General features: G+C 38.9%; 7 protein-coding genes across 10 annotated transcripts; 2 read left to right on the forward strand and 5 right to left on the reverse strand.

Annotated features, from left to right (window-relative positions):
• Positions 1 to 1,350: 1,350 nt before the first annotated feature.
• On the reverse strand, positions 1,351 to 3,126 carry LOC118432929 (anion exchange protein 2-like). Its single transcript, XM_035845798.1, has 6 exons — positions 2,933 to 3,126; positions 2,600 to 2,853; positions 2,325 to 2,536; positions 2,050 to 2,258; positions 1,815 to 1,988; positions 1,351 to 1,746 (listed from the first exon to the last, which is right to left on the reverse strand). The coding sequence occupies exons 1-6, from the start codon at positions 3,014 to 3,016 to the stop codon at positions 1,669 to 1,671; spliced, it is 1,011 nt and encodes a 336-aa protein (XP_035701691.1). The 5' UTR covers positions 3,017 to 3,126; the 3' UTR covers positions 1,351 to 1,668.
• LOC110862677 (anion exchange protein 2) lies at positions 3,086 to 6,032 on the reverse strand. The gene is made up of 6 exons (XM_035845797.1): positions 5,293 to 6,032; positions 4,920 to 5,103; positions 4,615 to 4,811; positions 4,207 to 4,542; positions 3,939 to 4,046; positions 3,086 to 3,870 (listed from the first exon to the last, which is right to left on the reverse strand). The coding sequence occupies exons 1-6, from the start codon at positions 5,365 to 5,367 to the stop codon at positions 3,112 to 3,114; spliced, it is 1,659 nt and encodes a 552-aa protein (XP_035701690.1). The 5' UTR covers positions 5,368 to 6,032; the 3' UTR covers positions 3,086 to 3,111.
• A 481-nt stretch (positions 6,033 to 6,513) lies between these two features.
• On the reverse strand, positions 6,514 to 7,158 carry LOC118433648 (thioredoxin-2-like). The gene is made up of 3 exons (XM_035845800.1): positions 6,980 to 7,158; positions 6,674 to 6,898; positions 6,514 to 6,596 (listed from the first exon to the last, which is right to left on the reverse strand). The coding sequence occupies exons 1-3, from the start codon at positions 7,076 to 7,078 to the stop codon at positions 6,528 to 6,530; spliced, it is 393 nt and encodes a 130-aa protein (XP_035701693.1). The 5' UTR covers positions 7,079 to 7,158; the 3' UTR covers positions 6,514 to 6,527.
• Positions 7,159 to 15,923: 8,765 nt separating this feature from the next.
• On the forward strand, positions 15,924 to 17,875 carry LOC110862686 (glutathione S-transferase Mu 2). 3 transcript variants are annotated; one of them, XM_035845807.1, is made up of 6 exons: positions 15,959 to 16,080; positions 16,188 to 16,244; positions 16,521 to 16,664; positions 16,975 to 17,157; positions 17,241 to 17,336; positions 17,601 to 17,875. In XM_035845807.1, exons 3-6 carry the CDS (start codon positions 16,545 to 16,547, stop codon positions 17,796 to 17,798), a joined length of 597 nt encoding a protein of 198 aa, XP_035701700.1. In that variant the 5' UTR covers positions 15,959 to 16,080; positions 16,188 to 16,244; positions 16,521 to 16,544; the 3' UTR covers positions 17,799 to 17,875. The 3 variants fall into 3 exon arrangements, with proteins under 3 accessions (XP_021967591.1, XP_035701700.1, XP_035701701.1); XM_035845808.1 differs by lacking the exon at positions 15,959 to 16,080 and adding an exon at positions 16,109 to 16,126 and having other exon boundaries at positions 16,217 to 16,244; XM_022111899.2 differs by lacking the exon at positions 16,188 to 16,244 and having other exon boundaries at positions 15,924 to 16,080.
• A 391-nt stretch (positions 17,876 to 18,266) lies between these two features.
• Positions 18,267 to 19,972, reverse strand: LOC110862680 (endoglucanase E-4). Its single transcript, XM_022111895.2, has 4 exons — positions 19,697 to 19,972; positions 19,166 to 19,622; positions 18,754 to 19,094; positions 18,267 to 18,679 (listed from the first exon to the last, which is right to left on the reverse strand). Exons 1-4 carry the CDS (start codon positions 19,914 to 19,916, stop codon positions 18,336 to 18,338), a joined length of 1,362 nt encoding a protein of 453 aa, XP_021967587.1. The 5' UTR covers positions 19,917 to 19,972; the 3' UTR covers positions 18,267 to 18,335.
• A 1,301-nt stretch (positions 19,973 to 21,273) lies between these two features.
• LOC110862668 (extracellular signal-regulated kinase 7) lies at positions 21,274 to 23,605 on the reverse strand. Of its 2 annotated transcripts, none has more exons than XM_035845791.1 (3): positions 23,505 to 23,605; positions 22,200 to 23,292; positions 21,274 to 22,139 (listed from the first exon to the last, which is right to left on the reverse strand). In XM_035845791.1, exons 2-3 carry the CDS (start codon positions 23,275 to 23,277, stop codon positions 21,463 to 21,465), a joined length of 1,755 nt encoding a protein of 584 aa, XP_035701684.1. In that variant the 5' UTR covers positions 23,278 to 23,292; positions 23,505 to 23,605; the 3' UTR covers positions 21,274 to 21,462. The 2 variants fall into 2 exon arrangements, with proteins under 2 accessions (XP_035701684.1, XP_021967575.2); XM_022111883.2 differs by having other exon boundaries at positions 22,200 to 23,289; positions 23,505 to 23,560.
• A 1,735-nt stretch (positions 23,606 to 25,340) lies between these two features.
• LOC118433639 lies at positions 25,341 to 26,933 on the forward strand. The gene is made up of 5 exons (XM_035845792.1): positions 25,341 to 25,525; positions 25,604 to 25,733; positions 26,063 to 26,145; positions 26,351 to 26,604; positions 26,680 to 26,933. The coding sequence occupies exons 1-5, from the start codon at positions 25,372 to 25,374 to the stop codon at positions 26,827 to 26,829; spliced, it is 771 nt and encodes a 256-aa protein (XP_035701685.1). The 5' UTR covers positions 25,341 to 25,371; the 3' UTR covers positions 26,830 to 26,933.
• Positions 26,934 to 27,670: the final 737 nt, after the last annotated feature.

Below are 27,670 nucleotides of genomic sequence, written 5' to 3' on the forward strand. Positions count from 1 at the left end.
TAAAACTTCTGCTAGCTATCCATGTGATAATATAAAACAACTTCTGGGATAAGAATTGAAAAACTCTTTCCCACAGACTATGGCAAATTTGGTGATCTCCACTTCAAGACGTAAACTCATACTGCCCTCTTCAGTCAGTGATACACAGAAGACCCTAAGGTCAGGCGATCCACAAAAATCACCAAAAATACCCTGATCCTGGTCAAGTCACCCGATATATCTCACTTGGACTTTTTCGGATTTAGTCAATTCGAAAAAAAATGTCGAACAGAGCTCCAAGCAAAAAATTATGGGGTCTGGAAACTATTGCAAAGGGAGCGTGGGAAAATCACCCCTGAAATGTGTCAATGTGTATTTTTGGCGTGGAAAAAGCGTTGTCGGACTGTTGCCCAGGTTCATGGGGAACACATTGAGCAAATTAAGGATATTCACAATCATCGCATTTAAGGTCATTTTTGTGTTCTTGACTTATTTTATAAAGTCCGATCACGTTTAGTATTGATGTAATTATGTTGTTCAACTTTAATACATATACCAATAAATAATAGTCTAAATTACATCCAGGTTTCTCAACTGTTGCATTAAAACGATATATATATACATATGAAAATATATTCATATTCAGAAAACATAAAGATTTATGCCTTGACTATATAATACATAATTCTGAATAAATCTTGACTTTTAAAGCCCCCAAACCTCCGTTAGATTTAATGTATTTCACGGTTTTGGTGTAGGTTTAGAATTGGCTTGAACCACGGAACCGCTTTCAGCAAGTTTCTATGCATACATGTGGACATTTGTCAATATTTATATTTTCAGGAACGCTTTAGGGATCTCATGGGGTTGATTCCAATACGCGCGAGCAGCGTGGGCCCCAATCTCCGCCCCACCCTTAATGCCAACTCCTGTGGGGAGAATTGTTGGGGTGTGATCCTGGAGACGACGACTTTGGCGGCGAAGCGGCGCCACGTATTCCCCACCGCAATGGGCCTGATACCCCCCGTCTTCTTCTTCAATGCGGTGAAGGACGCCCCGTAGAAAATCGGGCAGATGGTCTGGGGAACTTTTCCGTATATCGGGAATATACATATTTATACATATGTATGCAAAAAAGCTTGTATATAAATTAACTGTGATGATGTAATGTGTGATTATCACCTATGTAACTACTTAATAAAAGTAGTTTACATATTTATTCGTGCTGCTGTACAAATTTCTTTGGTACGAGGGAAGGACTATCCCTATAAATAAAAAATTGCTCTGTTGCGGGCTAAACATATATACTTTGCAATTTTCTCTGAAATTCACTCAGCAAAATCACTCAGCAAAATTTGTTTTTGAAAGATGTCTTTTACATTGTGCACTTTATTGCTTCAAATTACAACGATTGTTATTCACATACTTCCTTAAACCCACGGTTGTCATTATCTTTTATATTTTACTGCCATAAATTCGATTAAGGAATGACCTTAATGGAAGAGTATTTATAATTTTATAGTATTTTTTACGGTCTGGTGTTTGTTAGCAGGATTTTACGAGATGTTATTGTTTTCTGAAAATTTTATATGTTTAAGAGCACTAAGCTTGTGAGCATCTGAGGTTATCACCAAGACTACAAATGACTTGCACAGTATTATTTGCACAGTTTCATTATTCTACGACAAATCATGATTGATGATTGGTTGTCGGTTTACTCGAAAGTACTGTTAGTTGGGCAGGGACTGGGCAGGTTTCATTGTCAAGCTACAAAACAAAGCGTAAATCCATATGAATATATGTAGTAGAAGGTTTTTATTTTTAATTATTATTACCGCGTCCAGCTCCGCCTCGGTAAATAGGAATTTTAACGACTGCCTGATTGGGGGAAGTAGCATCAAAACTATGGGGAAGAAAATTGCAATTTCCTTAATTGACTTAACCACCCAGAGGAATACCAGGGTCATTATTTGGATAGCAGTGTACATGTGGATTTTCCAAGGAGGGACCTGAAATTCGTAAAAAGTTAAGTTAGCCATTAAAGCTACCCATAACTGAATTTTTAATTACCCGCCGAACATATACAGTTTGAGGGTGAGCATCCTTCGAGGTGAAAAATAGCACGATTCGATCACAAATTTGCGTAGGTTTGAAAGAAGTTACTCCCATAAAGAGGAAAATCCCGAACAAAACCGGAACGGGTATCAGTTTCAAAACTGGCGCTAGAAAGACCGAAGCCCCCATCGCTATACTCATGAACAGTCCGGAGAGACGGTTCTCTACAAAAATTGTCATACCACAATAATGAAATTTCAAGAAAAATTAAAAAAAATCTGCCACCATACCCCGAATTTTCACAATAGTTGGTGGCATTCCGGGCGGATTGTTTTTCGAGTATACCGTCAGCGCCTCAACATGGGCGAACGCTCTCAACACGGCAACACTCATCCAGGGAAGGCCACAAATTCCGCACCCCAAATTTGTCACTGCGAGCACAATCGGATCCCAGTGAAGGCCGAATCCTTTCTTAAAACCTCCCCGAGTTAGTAAAATTTTCCTAGAGAATTAAAAGTGAAACAATTCAGTGACCAGGTTCTTTAAAAATTTCCTTTTTCCTTACTCGCAAATTTCCACTGTCATAAACATAATAAGAAAAATGAGGCCCCCGGGTAATATCGTGATCACCGGCATCCAATAATTGAATGGTTTCTCCATCCCAAAAGGTGACACGACCCAACCCCTCTTTTCCGGTATGGTAGGACTAAGACCGGAAGGAACTTGAGTTTTCGTTGTCTTTACGCCACAATTGTAATCTACTATCACCATAAAGATTATTGCTGCCGGGACGCAAAAATCGGAAAGAATGTGGCGAATCTGGAAGTCAAAGATTTCAAATCTCATTATGTTTATTAAATTACGCGGTACGCCAAAAAATTCCAAATTTTCATCTCACCTTTTTCGGAAAGAGATTACTTAATTTTAACCCTTTCAGTTTGTACGCAATGATAAACGTTCCAAACATTAGGTACGCCGACATTAGAGCCGTGTTGGGTTGCCCGACAACAAAGCTTGATTTCTGTTCATTTTCCCCACCAAATCCTTCGTCGGAATTTACTTCCCCGGAATTTTCGGTTAACGGATCGTGAAGCGCGAAATGTATTTCACGACGGCACTTCCTCCCACCGGGGTAACCACGACGGTGGTAATCAGCACCCACAAACTGATCCAGACCCTAGCTGGGAGGAACTCGATTCCATGCATTTCCGTGAACAGGAACAATTGTTCGTCAAAAATGAGGAGGGGGCCCGTTGGAGCGATCACGTTTAACGGCTGTCCGCCCAACAGGGCAAAAATTATGCCCGAAGATGACGCCGCCACTAAGGTTTCCGACATGCCGATAAAGGCCGCAGTTTTTTCTTCGAGTAACCCTCCGAACGTCACGTTCGGCGCGATGGTGGAAAAATAGAGGAAAATTGTTGTCGTTAGAGTCTGTGAGTTCAAACCATCCACAAAGTCAGACTTGTAGAATAATATCTTCTGTTTGAGATCGTCAATCATTCCGCCGAATAATTTATAATGATGGCGGGAAAAGGATGTCCGAATTTCGGGAGATTTTAATGAATTAATATTCGCACCATTTTCATTGGTTTGTGTGTGCAAAGGCATTATTGCTGGATCCATGCTATCGAAACTAGATAGGCGATGATCTTTGTCCCTTATCTGGAGGATTAGGATTTCCTTTTCCTGCAGAATGTGGAGTGGAAGTAGTTCGGCGAAGTTTTCGGTGTACCCTATTCCAGGGGGTAGGATGATGCAGCGGTCAAAAAAGGAGGAGAAAGTGGTGAGGATTCCTTCCACATTTTGGGCAGAGAGGATGGCCTTGTTAAATTTCTGAAATTAAGTTGTGGTAATTTTAAATATTTCATTATATTAGAAGGCAATTTGTAGTAATTATGTACATTGTCACTTATTAAGGTACCCAGGGATCTTCCAATTTCTGTAAATTCTTCTTCCATTCCTTGTGGACAGAGGAAAATAATAAGAAAACGGTAGGGATTTCTCAAACTCTGAAATAAAACGGTTGGTTTAAAATTTGCGTATGTATCAAGGGTTAGAGTAATTATTTGCAAATACTATTTATGTATATGGTTTTTTAATTGTACAATACATTCAACTACATTTAAAAATTCTTGTAAAAATATGCGAAATCCTCGCCAATTTTTTTACCCCTTCTCCACCAGACGATGCAGAGTTAGAAAATCTGACCAAAGCCATTGCCGCGGTGGTGCATCCCCTCCTCAAGAGGATGAGGGTGCCCTCCTTGTCATCAATTTGGGCAGAAACTCGGCGTCTACTTTTTCCATCGTCTTTTGACGAAGATTCGTTGTCCTGCAGGAATTTTGCAAGGCCGGAAAATGTCCCCCTTCTCTTGAGCACTCTATCTCTCCTGGGGGGTTGAATGGATGTATTTTGGCGGACAAGTCTCCTCATTTGAATGCTGTCTTTCCTCGGTAATTTATCACGCTCTTCATCCCCCTTTCCCTTACCGGAGAGGAATCTGATCTGTGGGTGACAGGCTAAAATTTAGCTGTTTTTTTTCAAGATAGCAAAAAAGAGAGGGGAGGAGACACTTACCGAATCCCTTCGAATTCTAGTAGCAGTGGATCCTTTCCTGCCTTGAAGTGTACTTTCTGGTTTTACGAATAGTAGCAAGTCTTGGAATATGTCATCCAGTTCGGCACCCTCGGCAAGTTGTTTGACGAGAAGTTCATCCACCAAGTTTCGAAATATGGTGGGTAGTTCGGCGTCTGGTGGGTCGAGCAAGAGTACACCTGTAATATCGGAGGAGCAGTGATCGATTAATAGCCATTATTTATTTATAAGTATTGATCACATTAGTAAAATAAATAAATTAAATTAAATAGTATCGGCATACTTACATCTATTTTTTATTAAACGGAGCAATTTAGAAGTAAAACAGTACGACATGGGAGCCACGTGTGGGGGGCCGAGACGTCCAATCTCATCCAGGTCTTGTTCATACTTAACCCAGCGTGAAATCTCGTACCATTCCTTATTATGTGTGGCTGACCGTGACCCAAAGAGTTGAACAAATCTATAAACCTACATATAGCAAAAAAAAACTTGATTAATTTTTGGAGCTGTTTTAATTATTTATTTTGAAATTTTTAATTTCTCGTCATCTTTAATTACGCTAGAATGAAGAGTTTAATTTTAATATCTTTAAAAATGAAAATTAATTTGGAAATTAAATTGCATTCCTATATATTTATTTATGAATAAAATACTTACGTTATCCTCCTCCACCAGACTACAACTTCTACTTCCGGACTTGCCTACGTGCTCAACTTCACTAGATTCCGGCATAGGATATTAGTCCTATTATAACCACAAATATTCCTATTTAACCAAGCTAACTAACTCCGCAAATTCTGTTATATCCCTGTAAATAATCTCCATTATTTTATTATCCAAAAATAGACGAAAATAGACGAATTTATTTTTTTATCAGGATTTTTTTCTAGGGACATAATTATTGAATTTTTTTTTCAAGGGAAAATAAATTTAATTATGGGATGCTTAATAGTTTTATCTACATTGTTTACATTAACGTACTCCGTTCGCCTTTTGTATTTTTCTTTCTTTAATAACATGGGTAACCGGTATCTTTTAATTTTAGCTGAGAGAATTAATATATTAATTCCGATAACATTTTTAATTTTTATGTCAGTTTTGGCTGGCGGGTGGCTTAGAGTTTATTTATTTCCTATGAATTTTATTTTTCTACCCCTGTGGCTTAAATTATTGGTCGTTACTATAATTTTTAGTTTTTTCTTTATTTATTTTTTCTTAGTAGACTTTAAGGTCATAAAGAAAATTAGCTCTACCTCAGGTTTAGACTATTTTTTAGGTTCTATAGAAAATAGACGAAATAAATAGCAGATCGTCCAAAAAATAAAGAGAATTGTCCTTCCAGAATAAATTAGAAAAATGTTGGTGGATGAATAAATAAATAACTGAAAAAGAGCTTAAGTAGTGGAGAAAGGAGTCTGTTCACGGGACACTTTCTCCCACTTGGTGGGATTCTGATGAGTTTTATCGATTTTCTCAATCCGATTGTATAGATCGGGTGAAAAGCGGAGGGATAGCGAGAGAGACATCATCTCCTTCCACGACTACTTAAAGTTTACCCGGATCTTGTACAAGGACATGGGAAAGTATAAAGCAGGAGAAAGTGATGGAATAACTTTACTCCTTCCCCTTTCACCGTGTTCATTCCTCCCTAATGTATGTATATCGAATGCCCATGATATTTAGTGAGTAAGAAAGTTTTGGCAAATATCATGACTACATAATATTAAATGTTAGAGAAATAAGTAAACTTTTACACGGTCGGGTTAGGTGCCACGTTGGTACTTGACCGAAAAATAATCTTGTTAATAATAATTCAATACATAATGCTTTATTAATTATATTTGAATATTACATGACAATTCATGTCTATATCTACGATTGAATCAGAAAATTTATTCTTCCAATTGCTTTCGAATTGCGGCGTGTAATCGCTGAATATCTGCTCCAACAAATCCGGCCACCTGTTTATGTTATCGAAATAATTAGCAGAATATTGCACAAGGCTACAATCACTCTCACAAACTAATTAATAATTTACCCTCGATCCATTTTTGAAAACTAGAATTGTTGGTAATTCTGCTATATTTGTTGCAACTGTAGGCACGTTTTCAATATCTACAGTGGCAAAGTCAACCTGACCACTATATTTTGTGGCGAGTCCTGACAATTGGGGTGAAAACTGCCTACATGGTCCACACCAAGGAGCGCTGAACGTAAAAACGACGAGTTCACGGCCCATAAAGTCGAAATAGTCGTCAGAAGACTGGAAAAAAATTAAAAAAATAAACTTTCGTTTTGATCGGTTGTAAAGTTCGGTGAAAAACTAATTTTTGTCTCTGAATACCTGAATTTCATGCACATCGGCGGACGAAGTGTTGAAAACAGTTATAAACAAAAGGAATAGTAATATGGAGAATCGGGTACGATACTTTTGGTTTGTCATCTTTCGAACAGAACTATTCAATCGGAATGAAATTTTATTACCGTATGAAGCGCAATGGTGGGGGTTATGGAAATTCTTACAGGTTTTGTACCTATCCTAACTGGCAATTAAGATTTTAGTAAAGTGCTTTTTAATGATCATTTGAAATTCATATCTATATGGGAAGTCCGTACATTTTTATCAGAATCTTATTATGATTATACTTTATGAATAATTCAAACTGCAAACCGACTGTTGAGTTTAAATATCTTAAGTAATTCGGTAATGTGTATCATAAATATTTATTTGAATGTTTTTTATACTTTTAAAGTTTCTGAGCTTGTTGAAATCTCAAAACAATTATCTCAATACTAATTGCATGAAAATTGTATGTGACGCATTTAATCCATTTGGTATGCGGCCCGAACATGGCAATCATTTCATGAAAATTTTTACATTGCAATTTTTTAATTAGCCATTACACCGCATTATCCTTACATGGTTTTATCATTACATAGCATTATCCGTACATCGCAAATCCTTATATAACATAATCCTTGCATAGCTTTATCATTGCATAGCATGATCTTAAAAAATAGGAGAACGAGAACCTCACTATTCAAGGTGCTGTGAAAAGTGTGATACATATATAGTTTCTAGGGATTACGGAAATGGTTTAATATTTTTCCATTTCCAATTGCCGATGTTAATGACCGTAATATTTTTCAAAAATTTCAATTAAATCTTACTAGGCTAACTTTTAAAAAAAGTTTTTTGCATTGTCATTCTTGGAGCTTGATGATGTGGTATTACGCTAAACCGGTAAAAACAAAAGTGATAAATAAATTTCTCCCATTTCCCATGTTAAAGCTACAATTTTCATTCCCATTCCAACAATACACATGAGACTTTTCTACGAAATTACAGCTTTCACTTATCTTCTTGTATTAAATATCTTTCGCAAAGGCAGCCAAATTTCATTGAGGCCCTCCATAAATCTACAAATATTTGCCAACCCCTTTCCAACAACGCTCCTATTTTCCACCAAAAACCCAATCACACCAAACCCAACCACAACCCCACAGATCGCAAAGATTGGTCTGATTACTTCCAGCGAGACAGGAATAGATTCATGCAACGTTGCCGGCTGACTAATCCTCCAGAGGAGGAGTTGAACCGTTCTAAAATACCGTTCCTTTATCCCACTCCCCTTCACTTGACGAAGCGTTAAGCTAATTTTTAACAACCTCTCCCACATTGCATTCAGGCCGCATTCTTGCAGGCGCCCCCACTATTTTGCGAAATACGGGCTGAGCAACGTCTTACTACCGACAACTACCAGTAAACTAGTAAACGGTGACTCGTCCCTGTTTCTCACTATGCGGAGGCCTTCTCTATTCATTGCTAATGTCTCCGGTAGTCCTGTCTCGTCGTTGCCAATCATTAAAATTATTGATTTCCGATGCGATGCCGGCTCCAGATTTCTATCTACCATATCCTTCACAGAGAGATCCGTATAGGACAAAACCTTTGCCTGAAATTTTCTCAAAAATTAAGCAAATTTCAAATTTTTATCGTTACTTTGCAGTAATTGTGGCAAAATGAACTTAAGTAGGACTGAATGGCGTGATCCATTCGCGTCAATGAAATTTATGTCCTTCGCCACGACTGGCCAGTTGTCCCAGTTGATGAGATCCTTAAACCCACTTGGAGAAGGGGGCGGGTAGAGGACCGCCAAACGTGAATAGATCGATCCCTGATACAAATTCGCCATGAGGAGGAAATATCCAAAAAAAACCATAAGATTACAATAATCAAAGCCACTTTCATTTTCTGATACCCTTTCCCCGCACTATCGCCCACCTGCCCGAGCAAGATTGACAATACCGTGATCACCGTGGGTAAGAACATTTCAAACCAGTCGCACTTAAACTGAAGCCACGACAAATACCCTGCCACCGAGGTAACAATAAGCAATACTCCCGTCCAAGTCTCTGAGTCAAAGATGGTGAAAAAAGTCTCCATTCCACTCCCCGGGGCGGCAGGTTTGGTAACTGCCACAAAATGTACCGGAACCAAGTGGAGTCCATACATGAAATGTCTATCATCTAACTCTGTAATCTCCATAAATGTCGTTATCACGATTCCAAAAGATCTATCGCCAAACTGGTCGCCCCTACTGGTGTTGTACTTCTCTAACGTTAAGTTATACTTTTCCGCAATTGTTGCTACAGGACAGAAGCCTTCCAACATTAGATTTACGAACCCGCCGTATCCCAAACCACACGTGGCGTTCACATTATCTGCTGTGAGGGCCAGGTAGTTTTGCATGTCCCTATTTTGAACGTCCCAAACTTGCTGAATTCCTCGGAGCGAGATTATATTCCCACCACCCACTTGCAAATATTCTATCGGCCTACACGTCAAACATGGAATCAAGATGGACGATGTGACGATATCCTCAAACAAGATCAGTTTTTACTGCGAAAGAGAGCGGCGTGCCTTCTTAAGCATGCCGTATCTCGGGAACGATCAATCTGACCAAATACGTATTCTTGTTGCAGGACAGCGTCACCAATATGCACGAGGTACTCACATTTACGACCCCCTGGCAGTAGCCCCATCCTCCAGTCCAGTTTGACGAACATAGTTTTGTATCGGGCCGACTTTTCTGTAGCGCGGTAACGGTGGATTGTCAAACTGGTGGAACTTATGGGGTCATCGAAATCATCCTTTGTCAGGATGATGGCACGAATCGGTGTGTATAAATTAATCTCGCGAACAATGTGAAAATAAGAGAAGCAAGCTTCCTCGTCGAACAAGTGGTGATACTCTGGGGTGAAAATGATGGTTATATCAGCTTCGGAAAAGACGTCACGTAAAACGGTTCCTGACTCGGAGAACGCACATCTTGTACAAAGTATGGTGAAGGGTAATACCATCCAGGTGTGTAGGGACATGGTAAAGTCTATCGAAGTTGGAGATAGGGTACTCTCAGGAGAATTTATCGAATTGATAATCGGCGTCGTGGTAATGAGATAAGGTAAGCTAGTAAGTGTGTGAGGTGGGTCGATTAGACATTAACGCAGATAGCCTAACCCGCACAGGTAGCGCATTGGAGGCTAATTGCCGGCTAAAAGGCTAATTGATGGTTACTGAAGAAGATAACTATCTAGAATACTGGATTTGAAATTTATTTCAACATTATCTGTATTAAACGGATTTGAAATTCTGGCTGAAATTTCGATGCTCGGAGCTAATCGGGTGCTCTTGTTAACACTTAATTTTTTTGGAATAGGAATGGACACTTGGGAAAAGGGCAATAATATTCAAATAAAATAAATAACCAGTATAAGGCAAAGTGTAGCCTTATAATATTTGTAAGTTATTATAAATAATTTAGTTACCACGCAAAGGAAAGTGTCCTAACATTTAACATATTTAGACGAAATGGCGTCCAGCTAAATAAAATAATATTTTTAGCTGAAACTTATGAATAATTGATAGTTTTTATTTTCCTTGCACTCTTAAAGCAGTGCATGATACACGTTATGTCGTGTTAGGAAGGCGTGTTAGTCATACACATCGGCGCCCTCATGAGGTTTGAGGACGAAATTGGTCCTGATGAGAACTGAGGACATCAAACCTCATCAGATCTAAGGTCGTGAATACGAGGTAGGAATTTATTTTGGTGAGTTCATATGCCACGTTATAAATGGCGTTCTGTTTCTCGCATTCTTTGCTTTGCAGTGCAAGAAGTCAGGTACAATCTGACTAATCGCATAAGAATCATAGCTCCACGCCTACCGGATTTGCATCGGCTACGGCGCAAGGCCTAATATCGGTCCGCTGCAGCGTCGTGCGGAAATTGTTCCATGTAAAAATTTTCTATAGATAATTCTTCTTCTTACGGCAGAACTGTTGATAAAAAACACCATATTGAATGTTGGTTTAACCCGATAATTTTAAAACTAGACGAAAAAATTTAAAACGAAACGTGCAAATAGGTGTGACCTATGGTAGGATTCGAACTAACCAGCTTGAATAAGTCAATAGTTTTTGCCCAACCAATTTTGGCTATGGAAAGTTCACTATTGTCAGAAGAGAAGAACGCAGTATAAAATACGTTATTATATAAAACAATTGGGTAAGTGGATACTCGACAAGCACGAGTTTTCGTGCTACCAGTTTTATGTTATGCATAAATAATTTTAAAAGCCCCACCAACAGAACTGCGAAGCTATTTAAATATTTATAAACTGGGAGGTTGAATTTGAGCAATAGTGTAGATTAAAAACTTAGTAATTTTAGAGATACCAATTTAGATTTATCAGCAGAGATAAAAATAAGAAATACAGCTTCTCTCCATACTTAAATACATATAAAATTACGCATCCAGTATTAAATCATTCTTCAAATAAATATTTGTATACTACACTAATAAAAACATTTAACTCAATATAATTTGCAGATTATCCATATTTAACTCTTGTACATTTACGTATATATTTATGAACCTAGAGTGGTTCTAAAAGAGAGAGAGAATTAAGTAAAGTAATTAAATAATAGTTTAACTAAGTAATAAAAAATTTCTCCCACGAACGCGCCAGTCGGAAATAGTAGGAGAAATCCCCAAATGACGAAGAACGTTGTTAAATTATCCAATCCGAGGACATGAATGGTCGTCTCGGGCGTCCTTCTCTGACTCGGATCCACCCCCCATCCAAACTTTTTCCCAGCCAGGACCAGTTTCTCATAATTCTCCCACATACCCTCCCACATCCTATAAATTCCCGCCTGTTGTATCAAATTGTGAGCTCGCAGCACGAAATTCGTATTTGGCAGGAAGAAGAACCAGTAAAATCGGAGGATATCCCCAACTCCGTAAATATGACAGTAAAATCGATTATCCTCTACCTTGTGTCGGACCAAAATTTCAAGTTCCTCCCTCAAACTGTTCTGCGCCTCAGCCCTGATTGCAGCATAGTAAGCGTTCCTCTCCTTCTCGTCTGGTAGATTTGCGGCCAACCTGTAAATTTCGAAACGGTTCACCAAATCCATAGGGATGTAGTCAAACGCGGTGTCAATTTTATCCAGGATTCCAGCCTTTCTAAAGACCTCGATCATACTGGGATCATATCGGATAAGGTCGTTATCATACGATGTTACATCATATCGAATGGTATACGAGTTTCTCACGAAATCGACAATGCCATCGAAAGGTTTTGGACCCTCAGGAACGATGAGTTTCCCCGTGATCAGGGATTCATAGAGGCACGGAATCAGCTGAGATAGGAGGCCGAACAAACACATTTTTGCCCTATAGTCACGAACCCCGTTTCGGAGGAGGATCGAGAAAACGATATAGATTTGATACACGAAACGTTTCCCCGTCTTCCATGGAGATGCTAGCGTCTCTAAGGATATCCCGTTCAATCCTAGGACTGGCAGCATGGCGATGATGAGGATCCACATGATGGTGTCGAAGGGCGATATCCATACTGCCATAGTGGCGTTTGCCGTTCCGAAGATGAAGTGCTTCTTACAGTAAATGATGCCGCCGCGGAGCTCGCTTTCCAAGACCATAGCCGCGACTTCGTCGCTCGCATAGTCGACCGTGTAGCGGACCATGGATACAATTCGAGGGGAGAATTCGCCCCGTCGAGATATTCCGGAGTCGCGTAAGGCAAGCGTGAAGTTGAAGTGGGTGCGTAGAAAGAGAAATTCGAGCTTTCTTGGGTCACAGGATCGGTCGGATATGGCAAAGCTGAATTTGTTGCTTCGGCGAATTGTGTTTGCGCAGGATTCGTCCAACGTTCCATCGAATAGGAAATATTCGACGGGTTGACCGAAAAGGTCGTTGTGGCCGTTCTCGATGGCAGCAGGATGGGCAAAAATGTTTTTCCTAACGGTGCGATACCTGTTCGAGGTTTTGATGAAGGTTAGGGTCACGAAGTTCCAGATGTGGACGTAGATATGGGCAGGTAATGTGATCCAGGCTTTTGGGTTGTGCAAAGGTGGACACACCTGCGTGACGAGTATAAAAGTCACACTGCTGGAGAAGGAGTATTGCTCGAAAATGTACCAGTGTGTGAGGATCGGAGTACTGAAGGAGTTGTCGAAAATGACGACAAACGTGCAAGAGTTGGACAGCTGATTCGACCCTCGGGGTACAAGTTGGAGTGTCTGGGTGGTGGTTCGAAAATGCCAGGTGACGAGGCCTGTTTGCCGGCTAGAAATGAATTCGCCGGCCTCTGAAATCATTTCGGTGGAGGTTTTGAGCAAGATTTTGCATTCTAAAGAATCGCTTCTTCGCACGTTGAGGGCCTCCAGGCCAACATCTGAACTTGAAATAATGTTGCAATCCGAGACGCAATCTTCCTTTCCGGTTTGTTTCGCGTTGCAGACGTTCTTTCGACATGTAGTAAAAGATGCGCAATTTTTATTTGATTTGCAGTTATACCTGTGACAAGATTTAGAGTGAAGCATTGAATTAGATACGTTGAATTTTTTGACAAGCAGCTCTCCGCTGTAAGCACAATGAGCTTCTACCTGTACAATTTGTCACCGTACGATATCAAATACCCATACCCTAAATTCTGCCTTGGTTATACAATATCAACAAACTGGTTATAAAATATTACCCTCTCTGGAAACAATATGCTTCCCCCGGGCTACAAAACGTCAATATAATTACTACTCCGCGGTAGAAGTGCATAGTGCCAACAGCAGTAATAACATTATCTTCAAATTTTCGGTCTAGATAAAAAAACATCAGAATTATGATCAGAATTATCAGATCAGAATTATTATTACCCAGTCCGTTGTCCCCCAGGCAGTACCGCCAACAGCGGCCGGACTTCCATCACGACGAACAGTCACCGAATCCCAGTGGGACGGTGTGCGAATTCGGCAGCCCCTTCACAGCTGATGGAGGCACACGACAGTGCCACGCATCGCCTATTTTGTTTGCTGCATCTCAGCGAAGTGTAGCACCATGGGCCGGAACTTCCTCGACAATAACGCCAACACCGGCCGGAAGGTTTCTTCCAGGCGGAGCATCCCTCACTTCCCTCGGGTGGATAGGCATATAAAAAGTGGAGCGGGAGGGACATGATGAAAAGACGGGAAGCAATTACCGCACCCATTAAGAGGTCTATACTATGTACAGTAGGGCAACTCTGGACAGTGTTCGGAAAATAAGATATCCGCATAGGTTCAAGTGGTGGCGTAAATTGCGACTCAGGATTTCCAAGGGTATGAAACTTTGCAAGGCAGGCTCGCGAGAGTAGTACATAAAAGTTGGTGGCAAATCCATTAAACTAATTACTTTTAGAGCGTGCTTTATCCTCTAGAAGTAAATGAAACGCCCAGAACCAGAAGACCCCTTCGTGACTTTGGGTCATATTTATATTGAAACGATAGCCACGCCCATACATATCATCCACGGCTGACTCTTCTTGGGTTATATTAAATTGTTTCAATTCGATCAGAAATGTTCTGAAATTTTGAAATGGAGCTAACGAAAAACTTGAAACAAAGTTTTCGAAAATTGACGGAATTTTTGATAAATTTGTGATAAATTTTTGAAAAGGAATTAAACGCATCACAAAATTTTTACTTTCATAACCCAGTCGAGGTCTCTTATGTTCAAAATTTTTTTTTCTACACTCTTACAAAAAACCTATTTTTACCCGCAAGAAACGGAATGGTACAAGAAACTCTTCCCGCCACTACATAGCTAACTGTTTTGGTGACTGTTTTAGTGTATTTTATTATCTGTCCAAGCCGTGGTAGGCTTGTACTTAGTGTTCGGGGTGTTAGTAGTCTCTATATAAGTGATGAACATATCTTATGTAAGCCGTGCTAAAGCATAAAATGTTTTAGTGTAAAAAAGAGAGTGCTTGTGATGTATTACAAGCAGACTGTTGCACTTGTATTTTCTCGTTCGTTGAATAGGCAACGCTAGGAAGTGTTCATCGTTGGTTTATTTTTTTACGGTTTAAACTGTAAGTGCCATTTTATGGGGGCAGTCAAATGTGACATATTTTGTCAAAGAAGTTGGTGTCTCCGACCCTGACTCAGTGGGAGGGGTAAAAATCCGACATTTTGAAAAAATTATTTATTTTTAAAAATTCCAATATTGGTGTCATTTTGAAGATAAAATTAAATAGAATATAAATTATTAAAGAACTTGGTGTCTCAGACCTCCTACTCGCCTAGTGGGCGTGGTTGAAGATTATTTTTTTTAATTTTTAATCTTAAACCCCACTCACTGGACGAAGGGGGCGTGTTCAAAGGATATTTCTATGACAACTTATCTTCTATTTAATTTTATCTTCAAAATGACACCAATATTGGAATTTTTAAAAATAAATAATTTTTTCAAAATGTCGGATTTTTACCCCTCCCACTGAGTCAGGGTCGGAGACACCAACTTCTTTGACAAAATATGTCACATTTGACTGCCCCCATAAAATGGCACTTACAGTTTAAACCGTAAAAAAATAAACCAACGATGAACACTTCCTAGCGTTGCCTATTCAACGAACGAGAAAATACAAGTGCAACAGTCTGATTACAAGCAAGCATACAAATATCTAAAATGTGTTACTAAAAATGTTTCATAAGAACTCCGCCCATCATCACCATGCCTACCAGAATGATGCAGACTCACTCACACACTCTCACTGGGATAATAATAAGTAAGAATGATATTGATTTTAACCTTGATATGTCGCTGAAATGTGTCACGGATATGTGCATAATAATTATATCTATGTAGGATTAGAGTACAGATAAAACACTCCACTCCATATCCATACGTACGTTCCACTTACACAACAAATCCGTTCGCTTACATAAATCGTGGCGTGACGACGTGGAGTTTAGTCAGTTTGCCGTCACTCCTCCATGCAGAGACCCAATAACGTTAATTAACATTCGTTTCCTAAAATTACTACAAATTATTGTGTGAGATTGGTATGGCACCTATCATCTTGGGATACTGGGACATACGTGGGGTAATAACTCATTAAGGGTCGCCCGGGGTCAGTGTGGTCGGATTAGGTTAATCAAAACATGCAAGGATTATTATGAACATATTTTTTTATTTTTTTTTAAATTTGAGGTTATCTAACGAAAATGTGCATACCACAGTCGCCCCACCATACCACTCTGACCAAAGGTGACCGTATTAGTTTAATAGGCAATTTGAATACTTTTTGAATTTCCGTAACGCTCCGAACTTCTTGAGGGTGGCCAAAATTTTAGGAACAAATTTGTAACTTGTAGTTGTGGTTAGTCATTACATTTTTAATATTCATTTTGAAAATTTTGATCACTTCCAAGAGATACGGAAGTATGCAAATTCAAACAACGCAATTGCACAAACTGCCTGATGTTTTAAATCGAATTATTTTGGAAAGAAGAGCTTATCTAAGACGATCCAATTATGTTTCAGTTGGCCCAACCGATCCGCCTTCTCATGGAGTATGCCGGTCTTGAATGGGAAGACAAATTGTACTCCATGACCGGCAAGGATCCCGTGGTTGACAAAATGTGTTGGTACGGTGTGAAAGAATCACTCGGATTTGATTTCCCAAATGTAGGAAAGTTTAAAAAAAATAGTTATAGTAAAAATTCGACCAGTGTTTCGTTTCCTGTTGGTTCTTGCATTTCTTGCACTGCACTGCAAGAAATGCAAGACACCAGACCCGCAAGAAATGCAAGAATGTGCAAGAAACTCTAGCGACGCGCATTATCAGCCATAAAAACGAGCAGAGTTTCTTGCACCCTGGTGTTTGTTGCGGGTAAGGAAAGGTGAAAAAAACCACTTTCTCCCATCGGTTTCTTGCAAGTGGTTACTTTCACCCGAAACACTGCATTCGATTAATTTTTTATCATAAAATATTCAGCTGCCATGGTTAGTCGATGGTGATGTCAAACTGACGCAAACTACCGCAATTATTCGTCACCTCGCTAGAAAGACAAATCTTGGTGGACAAAGTGACGATGAGAAACGTCGCGTGGATTTGATGGAGGCAGAATGGAAGGATTTTTGTGGACCATTTGTGGAGATGTGCTACGACAAAAATTTCGTAACTAGACATTAAATTTATATTTTATGTAAATTGTGACCAATTAATTTTTAATTCACTTATATAATTTCATATCTAATTAGGACACGGTTAAAAAGGAGTACCCGGCACGTGTCGGCCCGAAACTGGCTCGTTTCTCCGCCTTCCTTGGAGATAAGCCCTGGTTCGCAGGAAATGAGGTAGTGAAAATATAAATTACCAAAAATATGGAAATTAGTGTCTCGTTTTGGAGGATTTAAACAGTTTGGGGAAGTTAAAACTACTTTCGTCAAGTGAAAAAAAACCGGATTTAACCAGTTTTGTATAGGCAAAATGACGATTAATGGTCAAAGTGGCATTTTGACCGTTGTTTTGGACAATTTATTTTTTTCCACCCGAAAAGCTAATAGAAATATATATTTGGAATTTGGGGTGTCGTTAGTAACAAATATTATTATTTCTAGTTGACCTACGTGGATTTTCTCATGTATGAAATGTTTGACCAGCACAAATTATTGGATCCGTCTATACTTTCTAAGTTCGGGAACCTGGAACAGTTTATGACTCGTGTGGAAGCCCTGCCCAGGATTGCTGAATTCATGAAATCGCCCAAATTTGTAAAGTATCCACTTAACAATCGGCATGCTTTGTTCGGGGGATAATTTTCTTGATTTGCCTTACGAAAAAGTTTATCTTTGAAAGCTTTGAAAGTAATAATAAATGAAGTTTATCCTAAATATACCGCAATGTGAGAAGATCTGTACAATAATAATATGTTTCATGCTGCACCCAATTATTTATGTATCAGAATCTATCAAAACGCGATTTATTCTTTGCATAACTAGCTATCAGAAAAACTGCGTTCTATTTTGACCGGAATTGTTACGGACTTCCTGACAGAGGAAAAATTTATTTTGAGACTAAATCTAATAATGCCCCCCGGTCTCAAAATTCTTTCCCATTGAAATGTTCATTCTATGGCTAAGTATGAACGCAAAGAAACGGCGGGACAGGCACACGGATTGTTGATCTATTTTAAACTGAATGCTCAATAGCTCAAGTGAAATAAAATAACTTATTTATGTAGAAGATGTACATATATTTTGAAGAATTGCCAAATTGTTGTAATATCAAATTTAAAGGCTGATTTATTTAGGTCTGTTCAAATTCAGGTAAATATTTAGGACACTTTACTACATTTATTGATAGATTTGCGTCAATGCGGCAAGTGCACTTTGGAATCCGGCATTGTAATCGGTAGTCACTTCATTCTTGACGTAGTCGTTCCTGTCGTCAGTGTAAGAATCATCAAGGCCCGGTCCTCCGACTAAAGCTCCATACAGAATTTGTGGATTAGGTCCAGGATTGTTGAGTCCGTTGTCACACGGTTGTGGTCGGTTAGGGCAAGAACTTCCCCGGTGGTGTGGCCTCTGAGGAGGATTAATTCCGAAACCGACAACGAAACTGCGACCAGTGTTCCCAAGAGCGTAACCAATTTGCTGACGGGCAAATGTTCTGTACTTCTCTTGATTGGCTCCAGGAACTAAAAAAATGAATACCAATATTTTCTAAACTCACCTAAATTTTTTCTATAACTTAGTTTTTCTAATTGCATACCTTCTCCAAAAGTAATGCATGCAAACGCCACGTTTGCCGCGTGTCTGAGTGCCCCCCACTCTGACAGAAAGACCATTCCCAACGGTGACTTGGGCGCCTGATCGACAACCCAGTCACAGAATTGTGTCGCCGGTTGGACATACTTTGCATCGTTGGTCAGTTTGGCCATCAGGATTTGAAGTCCGGCTTTCTTATCGTCCCATCCAAACTCACCGGGACGTCCATTGAGGTTGAACTCGGTCCAGAATCCGTCCAAATCGGTGAGAAAGGCGGACTCATTGGTGGCCCTGTAAAGCCAAGCGGCTGCCCAACCGAGTTCATCACCATACCCGGACCAGGAGCTGTACTCAGAAAATAGCAATTATGAAAATCTCAACCATTCCGCGTAAGAAAAACTATTTCTTTTTTTTACTTGTAAAAATCCCTGGCCGGAATGGCATTAGTGTAATCACCCCGATACGTCTTTGCAAAGTTATAAAGCTCCCTGGCATGTTGTAGCAGGGTGTTTGCATACGTGGGGTCTTCCTCTCTGAAAACTAGATACCCCGACGCTAGAGCGGCCGCAGTTTCTCCAGCCAGTTCTGATCCCGGCTGCTGCTGCGTAATCTTCCAGGATTGCCTCGGACCATTCGGCCAATCTTCTGGTCGGCCCCAGAAGCTGTGGTCTTGATACCCGTCCCCAGTTTGGCCGTATAATTCATTCGGTGCGACGTGCGCCTTGATGAAAAAGTCGAGCGACCATTTCACCGTGCTTAGACTATTGGCGTAATCATTAGCCTTGTCGTAACCGTTACGCCAATCGAGCAGTCCCCAGTTAAGAATTGTGGTAAAGCCGGCCATTGGGAAGCCGAATTTTACGTGGTCACCGGCTGGATAAATTATTAAAAAAATCACATAATTGTCTTACAAGCTTAATTGTTAATTTACTGAGTATTTAACTCACCATCAAAGTATCCACCATCAAGATCAATTCCTTCTCTCTGGCCGTCATCTACGAAGGCGTTGCTACGCCACGAGATGCGATTACTTTGTGGCAGTCTACCCGATCTGTTGGCTTCATAGAAGAGGTTGGAGAGGCGGAGGACCTCTGCGTAGTTGTAGTCCAGCTGACATTGGGCCACGGAGGCACAAATGGAGACGAGAAGAACGAGGGCGAGCTTCATTGTAGTTTTATTTAAATGGGTTGGTTCTGCCTGATGAGGAGCTTTAGAATAATTGAGTATGGGATCCCCAACCCACTTAAATACAGATTTTTATCTAATTATACATGACAACTTTGATTGATTATTCATAAACTATGTAGAACAAACCTATTGGAGTTATTTTGCACACATTTTGCACACATCATGTTCCACTCAACAAATTTATTTTGTATGTTATCTTTTGTTGATATTTACTGCGTCTGTCCATACCTGTGCAAATAAGTTTTACATCATTCACCATCATTCATTTTTTACATCCTCACCTCATCCTTCGCTCTCTCTCATTCAATGAGTGAAGCCTTCATCTTCCTTCATTCACTGTAGTATAGTGAGATATCTCCCTTATTAAATGAAATGAGTGAACGGCACTGAAGGTTTGATTTTTATCGTAAAATCGTACAAAACCACAGAAATATCAGCATTTTTATGAAGAATATTGCTAATTTCATTTTAGAACATCATTTCCCTTCATTACATTCATTTTCCTCATTCATTTCTCCTTCATTCCCATCAACTCTTTATGTGAAGCTCAAAGCTCTCCTCATTCCCCTCATTCAATATTCAAGCCTTCAATGAGAACGAAGTCTTCACTTTCCTTTAATGAATGCAGGTGTACAGGTATGCATCTGTCAATTAACTTAATCTCAAAACAGAGGAGAGTGATTACCACTTAATAAAGTGGTAATTTCTCTAGCGTTGTGTGCTGCAAGATTAATGACATGTTATTTATGTCAATTGCAAAGTAGTTGCGTAAATATATGTATTTGAGGATATTCCAGATAACAAGTAACTTATTGATATGCAAGTGATGTGTGCAATATTGTATATGTATGCCACGTGTGTTTTTAGTGGTGTAATAGGTAATCAACGTGAGAGAGTCATGATAATCATCATTCACTATTGCCGCGACACGGATATAATTTAGTAAATTTGTTGAGTGATAGCATTATATCTCCCTCCTCACATCACAACTCCATCAATAGGCCCCGTGAAACTGTTTCATTCATACGTCACTGGCTACTTGTATTTCACGATGGATAAACGTGTTTCTCATTACAGAAATTGATTTATTAGGAAATAAGATTTTTTTGCGATATCTTCGAAATGGCTTAATGAAATGTTTTAAATTTTTTGTGTAAAATTATATAAACTGAAAGATGACAAAAATTTTGTCATAATGGAAGAAAATATAAAATGTGCATATTTGTCGCCCTAATTCGAATAGTGGTTATACAAACATATTTTTTCTCCTTTTCGAATTATCGATTTCTGCAAGATTTGCTTATAAGTTTTTTCATTGTACATAAATATTCATAAATTGAAATGATAACACCCAATCTTCTCATTTAATGTGTACGCCTCATATTTTAATACTTTACAATATTATTAATACACTACTGTCGTTTTTGTAATATTTCTTTAATCTAATTTTTAAAGACATTAATAACACAAATGATGTACCTAATACGTAATCAATGAATCATGCTTAACTCAAAATGTCAGAATATTAGTTGTTCCGACGTATCCCTTGCTCTCCGCCATCAACTCGAGTAAGTTTTGCACTACTCCCTTTCCTATCCATGTAGACCCCTTCACAAATAACGTCCTTCACAATGGCATTTTCTCCCCGAATATCTAGTCCTTGATCAAATTTGGAGAACCCAGTGGTCTCAAAATTCTCCACGGTATTATTCGATCCGTTAGCCTTCAGATCAATCCCGCTAATATCTTTTTTTATTCCTGCATCTTTTATGAAATGGACATCTGTCACGGCATTGTAAGAGCCATCAACGAGAATCCCACATGTTACGTTTCTCCCGGTGATATTCTTTACCACATTATGGTCACAGTTTGTCGAAATGTAGATCCCTAAAGATCCCACATTTTCCATTTTGCATCTCTGAATAATATTCCGATTCCCAAAGTCGATCCTAATTCCTTGCGATGAACCTGACGTGATAATGTCCGTCACTTCATTTTCATCCCCTCTTAAGTCAATGCTGCAACAGCCAGAAACGAATTCAATCTTTGACAACTTGTTTTTCGATCCTCTAATTTCTACTCCGGAAGACGGGTATGTTAATTCGAATTTGACGTTGCGGAGGGTGCACTCGCTAGCGATTATTTCGAACAGGGTGCCGTTGTGTCCTTCTTTATTCTTGATTACGGTATTGGGGCCACGTCCTGTAAACAATAGAAAGTTGGATTATAAACTAGACAAATATTTTCATAATTTCCACTAACCTAATATCGTGACGTTGCTCCTCTCAAGTGTGAATGGTCCAATGTACACACCATCCCTCAATTTTATAACCGCACCGGGACGCACAATGCCCAAACAGGATCTCAGCTCGACCGAATTTCTCACCGTCATGCAGTTCGCAGCAGTTCCGTCAAGCTCCATCCACCCTTTCGCCACATTCACGACTTCATGCCACGTTTGAAATCGCTCTTTAACCGACCGTTTCGTCAATTTTGTCACAACTTCCGGCAACCCGGCCAACATGGGATGCTCATGCACCACGTATCGATCCTCATCGATAACCAATTGATCAAACATTTCAAACGTCACGAATTGTGCAACCTCCCAAATTATTAGGCCCAACGAGAAAAAATCCGCTTGCTGAGTGTACTCCCCTGTTCGAATTTCCGGCGCCATGTATGCCTTCGTACCAACGCCAGATTTAGTCAGTCGCCCAGTCACTGAATCCTCGTTATGGATGATTCGACAAAGACCGAAATCACCGATTTTTACCGGTAGTGAAAAACCAGATTTCGAAAACATGATATTTTCCGGTTTTAAATCGCGATGTATGATTTTATGATCGTGTAGAAATTTCAGGCCTTCGACAAGATTTAAAATTATAGTTTTCTGAATTTTTTGAACTTCGAGGTTTTTAATGTCCTTCCCTTCATGGAGCCAGGAGCGTAGCGTTTCACCGCACAGCTCCATCTGAATGCAAATAGTGGGCAGGCCTTCTTTCGACCTGCGTGCCTTCATCAAGTACATGTCGATAAATTGCAGCTCATAGTCCGATTTGAGGATTGAATCTGAGAAGATTTCTTCCAAGTCCGTAAAACTGAACAGCTGTTCTTGAACTTGGAGAGTGTTCACCAGGCAGGGATGCTTGGCCAGTTGGGATGTTAACGTTGTCTCGCGCAAGATTTGTTTTTGCTCGTTGGCATCGGCATTAGTAGGGAATAAGAATTTTATTGCGGATTCAGTGCTGTAGTAGTCTATGGATTTTAGGACGATACCAAATCCACCATGGCCAAGACAGGACGTGTAGGCGGACACGTTGTGGAGAAAATTAGCTGTCATGCTGCTTCAATTCTGCTGCAAAAATGAATTCCGGTATTAATTAATTATCACCACAAGGAATAACTCACCCGGCGAGGTGTTAAATTCTAATTCACATTCTCATGATGTTAAAAATGACCCAACTAGGTAACCAGTGTCAAAATTAACACCATGGTGTTATAAATTTGTCACCACGACGGGGGTGTCACATATCCAGAACGCGCAATTCAATATTTTTTACTACGTACCGATATGGGTATTTACCAATAATTGACAAAGTTTGAGTGAAATTGGACGGGGCAGGGCGTTGGCAAGCATTCTTATATATTACATTAAATGATCGTATCATTACGTAATATCTTGACAATGATTGAACCGTTATCAAATAATTATAACATTTTACACAACCTACCTGCCTAATTCGTAAGCAGGCTCTTAAATATTCAATTTGTTTGACAGTGTAAATTCGTGATTGCAAAATATAACAGATATGCAATTATTATTACTGCGTATGTCTGTGTCATTCGACTAATCAGTCGAGTGTTCAAATAAGCCGAATTATTGCTATCTCCAAACGAATCTCACTTTGCTAACAATACGTAAGCACGGTGCAATTTGTTTCCTACAGTCCACAGAATAATATTTGAGATATGATTGTGCCAAATCCACACTTGTATTCATACATGGAAATAATTTACATTAAATTCACAAAACAATCACAAAAAATACGAAATAAATTGCAATGTGAAGGAGGCAGTGGCCTTGGTAGCTTAATGGGAAAGCGTCTGACATGTATTCAGACGACGTTCGATTCCCCTGGGTTACTAAATTTTTCACAATATTGCAATTCCGTATTTAAAATAATAAAATAGGAAATAATTTAGTTTACGGATGAATTGAGGTAATTTCCACTCATTTTTTTATAAAATTTGCACCGTAAGATTATTTACTCCTTTTATTTCATTTGAACATATCCTCGAATTAAATTAATATTTGTTTTCTTCAACAAATTATGACTTCACCATGTACACGATAGATCTTTATTGATTCGCATACATACTGATTCCTAAAAGTACAACTAAATTTATTTACCTGTTCTAACTAGATATGTTAACCTTATGTAGGCACATTCAAGCCTTGGGTTAAATATTTCCTTTAAATCCGTTTGTTTCATAAATATTTACGCTATCATAATTGATATAAAAGTGTTTAACAAGTCAATCAGTGTTTCGGGTGCAAGTAACCTCCCGTTTCTTGCATTTCTTGTTTTGCAGTTCAAAAATTGCACTGAGCTCACAAGAAACGAAGCACTGAAGTCAATGTACTTACTTATTTAGCCAGTATACTCATAATGTAACACTCACACAACTTATTTACTTGCTACACTCCCAATGAATACTTTGAACTTTTAACTTGCGTATGTAAGATACATACGTTGATATCCCTTTCTCTGCACAGTCAGTTATTCCAGAGTGAAAAAAGTATAGTAAAAAATATAAATGCATCTTTCTCATATCTGTCTCATACTTTAAATTATTTACATATACATATTATTTTTATCACTCCACATTAAGGAGCAACCTATTTACCCCTACATACTTGTCCTGCTCGGATTTTGATGCTGTTCCGATATGCACGGCCGAGTTGCATCGTCTTGAACGAACGATGATAAGATTTTGTAAAATTAATAGGGGGAGGAATTTTCAGTACGACGAATGAAACAAACATTTGGACTTTATATCAGTGACTAATATCAGTCCCACTCCTTCCACCATCTTTAGTAAGGAATTACTTATACGTAATCTGTGGTTCCATTAAAATTTAATCTCAATAATTTACACGGCCTTCACGTACATGAAATTCGTTCATACCGAAATTTATAAAAGGTTCGCAAGTCCGAGTCACAACAAAATAGATTTGTGAACTTTTTCCCCTAGAAAAAATAACCAAGGGGATGCGCAAGTTCCCAAGAAAATTTTTAATAGAAATATTTTGCGAACTTTATTTTTTTGTGAACTTTGCCAACTTTGCGAACCATTTGTGAATCCACTCAATCCCTCCTTACCTAGGATATTTAATTTAGCGATATATTTTTTCTTCACCAATTTTGTAAAAATGAACTGGGCTTTGTCAATTTTTGTATTTTATTTTGGATTTTTATCTGGATCGGAATCATGTCTTTTGAAACGTTCAGAATTTAGGGAGTGTCGTTTCCTTCGCTCTCGTTTAGTGGATCCTAACCTCACTTGCAATTTGGACATGGTTGTTAGTAAGTCTGCAATTTTACAAAGAATTCAACAATCAGTGCAAAAATGTGCTAAATTAATTTAATCCACGGACAATTTAGGTAACAACGTCCCAAATCTAAGCCTTGGGACAGGTTCGGTCAGTATGGCGTCTGGTGGTGTATGGGGACAGTCACTCTTTGAAACCCTTGGCAATGGCAATTCATCAACTATAAAATTCAGTGGAAGAAGGTAATGGATGAAGGAAATAGGATAGTTATGTACCCTCTTTTTGACCAATTTCAAGACATTTCCAAATATAGACCATACACGTCATATGACGTACAGAAATTTTTCATTTGTCAACTGACATGAAAATAAATAAAAATTAAACTCCATTATAAATAGTAGAAAATTTGGATATTTTCAGCCTTAATTTCGAATATTTTTAAAAAGTGAAATTTTCATTTTTCGAATTTTCATCAGATTTGAAAATTTACAAAACTCGGGTATTAATTGCGATAGGAATTGTGGTAAAAACAAGGTTAATATAGTTGCATATAACTTAACTGATGATTTAGTGGCGGAGAAAGACCTTCCAGTTTTCCCTACGTTATGCCGAAACCATACTGTTGTCCGAATGATGGTGGCAACGAGACGACCGGTAAGTTATGATTGGGTCTATAAGACCCGTGTAATGAATAGCAAATGCTTTTACTTGTAACTTTTTTCCATCTAGGAAAAATATTTTTCCATAAAAATTTTCGAGTAAAAGCATTTGCTCTTTTTATTCACATACCACAATATAAATTTTAATTCTAATCTTGTCAATATATTTGTTATTTCTCTTCTCCTCTCCAATACTTAAGGTACTTTGATCTTGACCATTTACGAACCGACAACCCTACCCATGTGGAAGTCGCCAGAAAAGGCTTCGATTTTACTCAAATGGAACGCAGCGTGTCAAAGTGATTGCAATGATTGGATTGAATTACGACTAGCACCATCAGTAAAGTCCTTCTCAGGGGAACTGTTCAATGAAGACCCAACTGACACTGTCTTAAATGCAAACCAGCGTGTCAGAGATGGACAAAACAAAGCGACAGATGTGGATTTCGTCACGGTAAAATCAAAAACGACGACAAAAATCAATTCGTGAGTAATTATTTTAGTAAATCAATTTTATTCTTCCGACTAGAAACACGGCGCCGTTGCAAGGGTAGCAAACTCGGACTTTGTCGTATCGGCCAGGCTGGAGGGGGATGAACGAGTTGGAAATCGTGTTATGAAGGTCACCATTTATCCCAACAGTATGCCGGATGTGGTAATTATTGATGCTGGTGTTTGATTTGGGAAAATTAACCGAGCATATAAATTAGGATGTAAGTAGGAAAAAGTTATATGTGCTTAGAAATAAAAATTATAGTCGTCCAGCTTTATTTATCACATTGTTTCCAGTAATTAATTATTTCGACTTTCGTATTAGAAATATGCACTATGTTTTTATTGAAAGATTTGGCTAATAATACTGCAGAGTATGAGTTGTTCTTATTTGTTCACGTTCATAAATTTAATTACTTTACCTGTATTGGATGGTTGTTGTTTATCAAAGATAAGCATATGTGTATTGGCAGTGATGCTTAAGAGTCAAAATTCGACATTGAGAGAATAACACCCAACCTTCTCACCTATGTGTAAAATTGCAATGCATCTACCAAGTGAGTGCCATCCACTAGTCCAATTATGTTGGACAGCTGACTCTGGACGTAAAAAGAGACTTTGATTCTCTGCTGCTCATTGGCGTCGGGAAAGGTAATGAAGCGTGGTGCTTCGTTTACCAGGCGTAGGCTTACCTTAAATTTGCAACATTACTTCATTTGAACCACATATTTAGCCCTAAATTTTATAATACCTCATTAATGATTCTGCTGCACGTCGATTGTGATGACCAAGAGTTAGACCCCATTAACCACTGAAACCCTCCCGACCTAAAAAACCCTAATGCGGCGAGGAATTTGTTGTTGACTTTGGTTCTACAAGTGGTCCAATCCATTCCACCATTTCTCTTGCACCCCACGGAAGAAGGAAGAAGGTTTTTTTAGCTCAAATTCCGAAAGATTTTCAAACAAATTTCGCTGTCGATATTGTCGATTTCTCTCATTCCGCAAACAGGTGTAAATTACTTGATG

This window comes from Folsomia candida, unplaced genomic scaffold (genome assembly GCF_002217175.1).
Source record: "Folsomia candida strain VU population unplaced genomic scaffold, ASM221717v1 Fcan01_Sc065, whole genome shotgun sequence".
Lineage (NCBI taxonomy): Eukaryota > Metazoa > Arthropoda > Collembola > Entomobryomorpha > Isotomidae > Folsomia > Folsomia candida.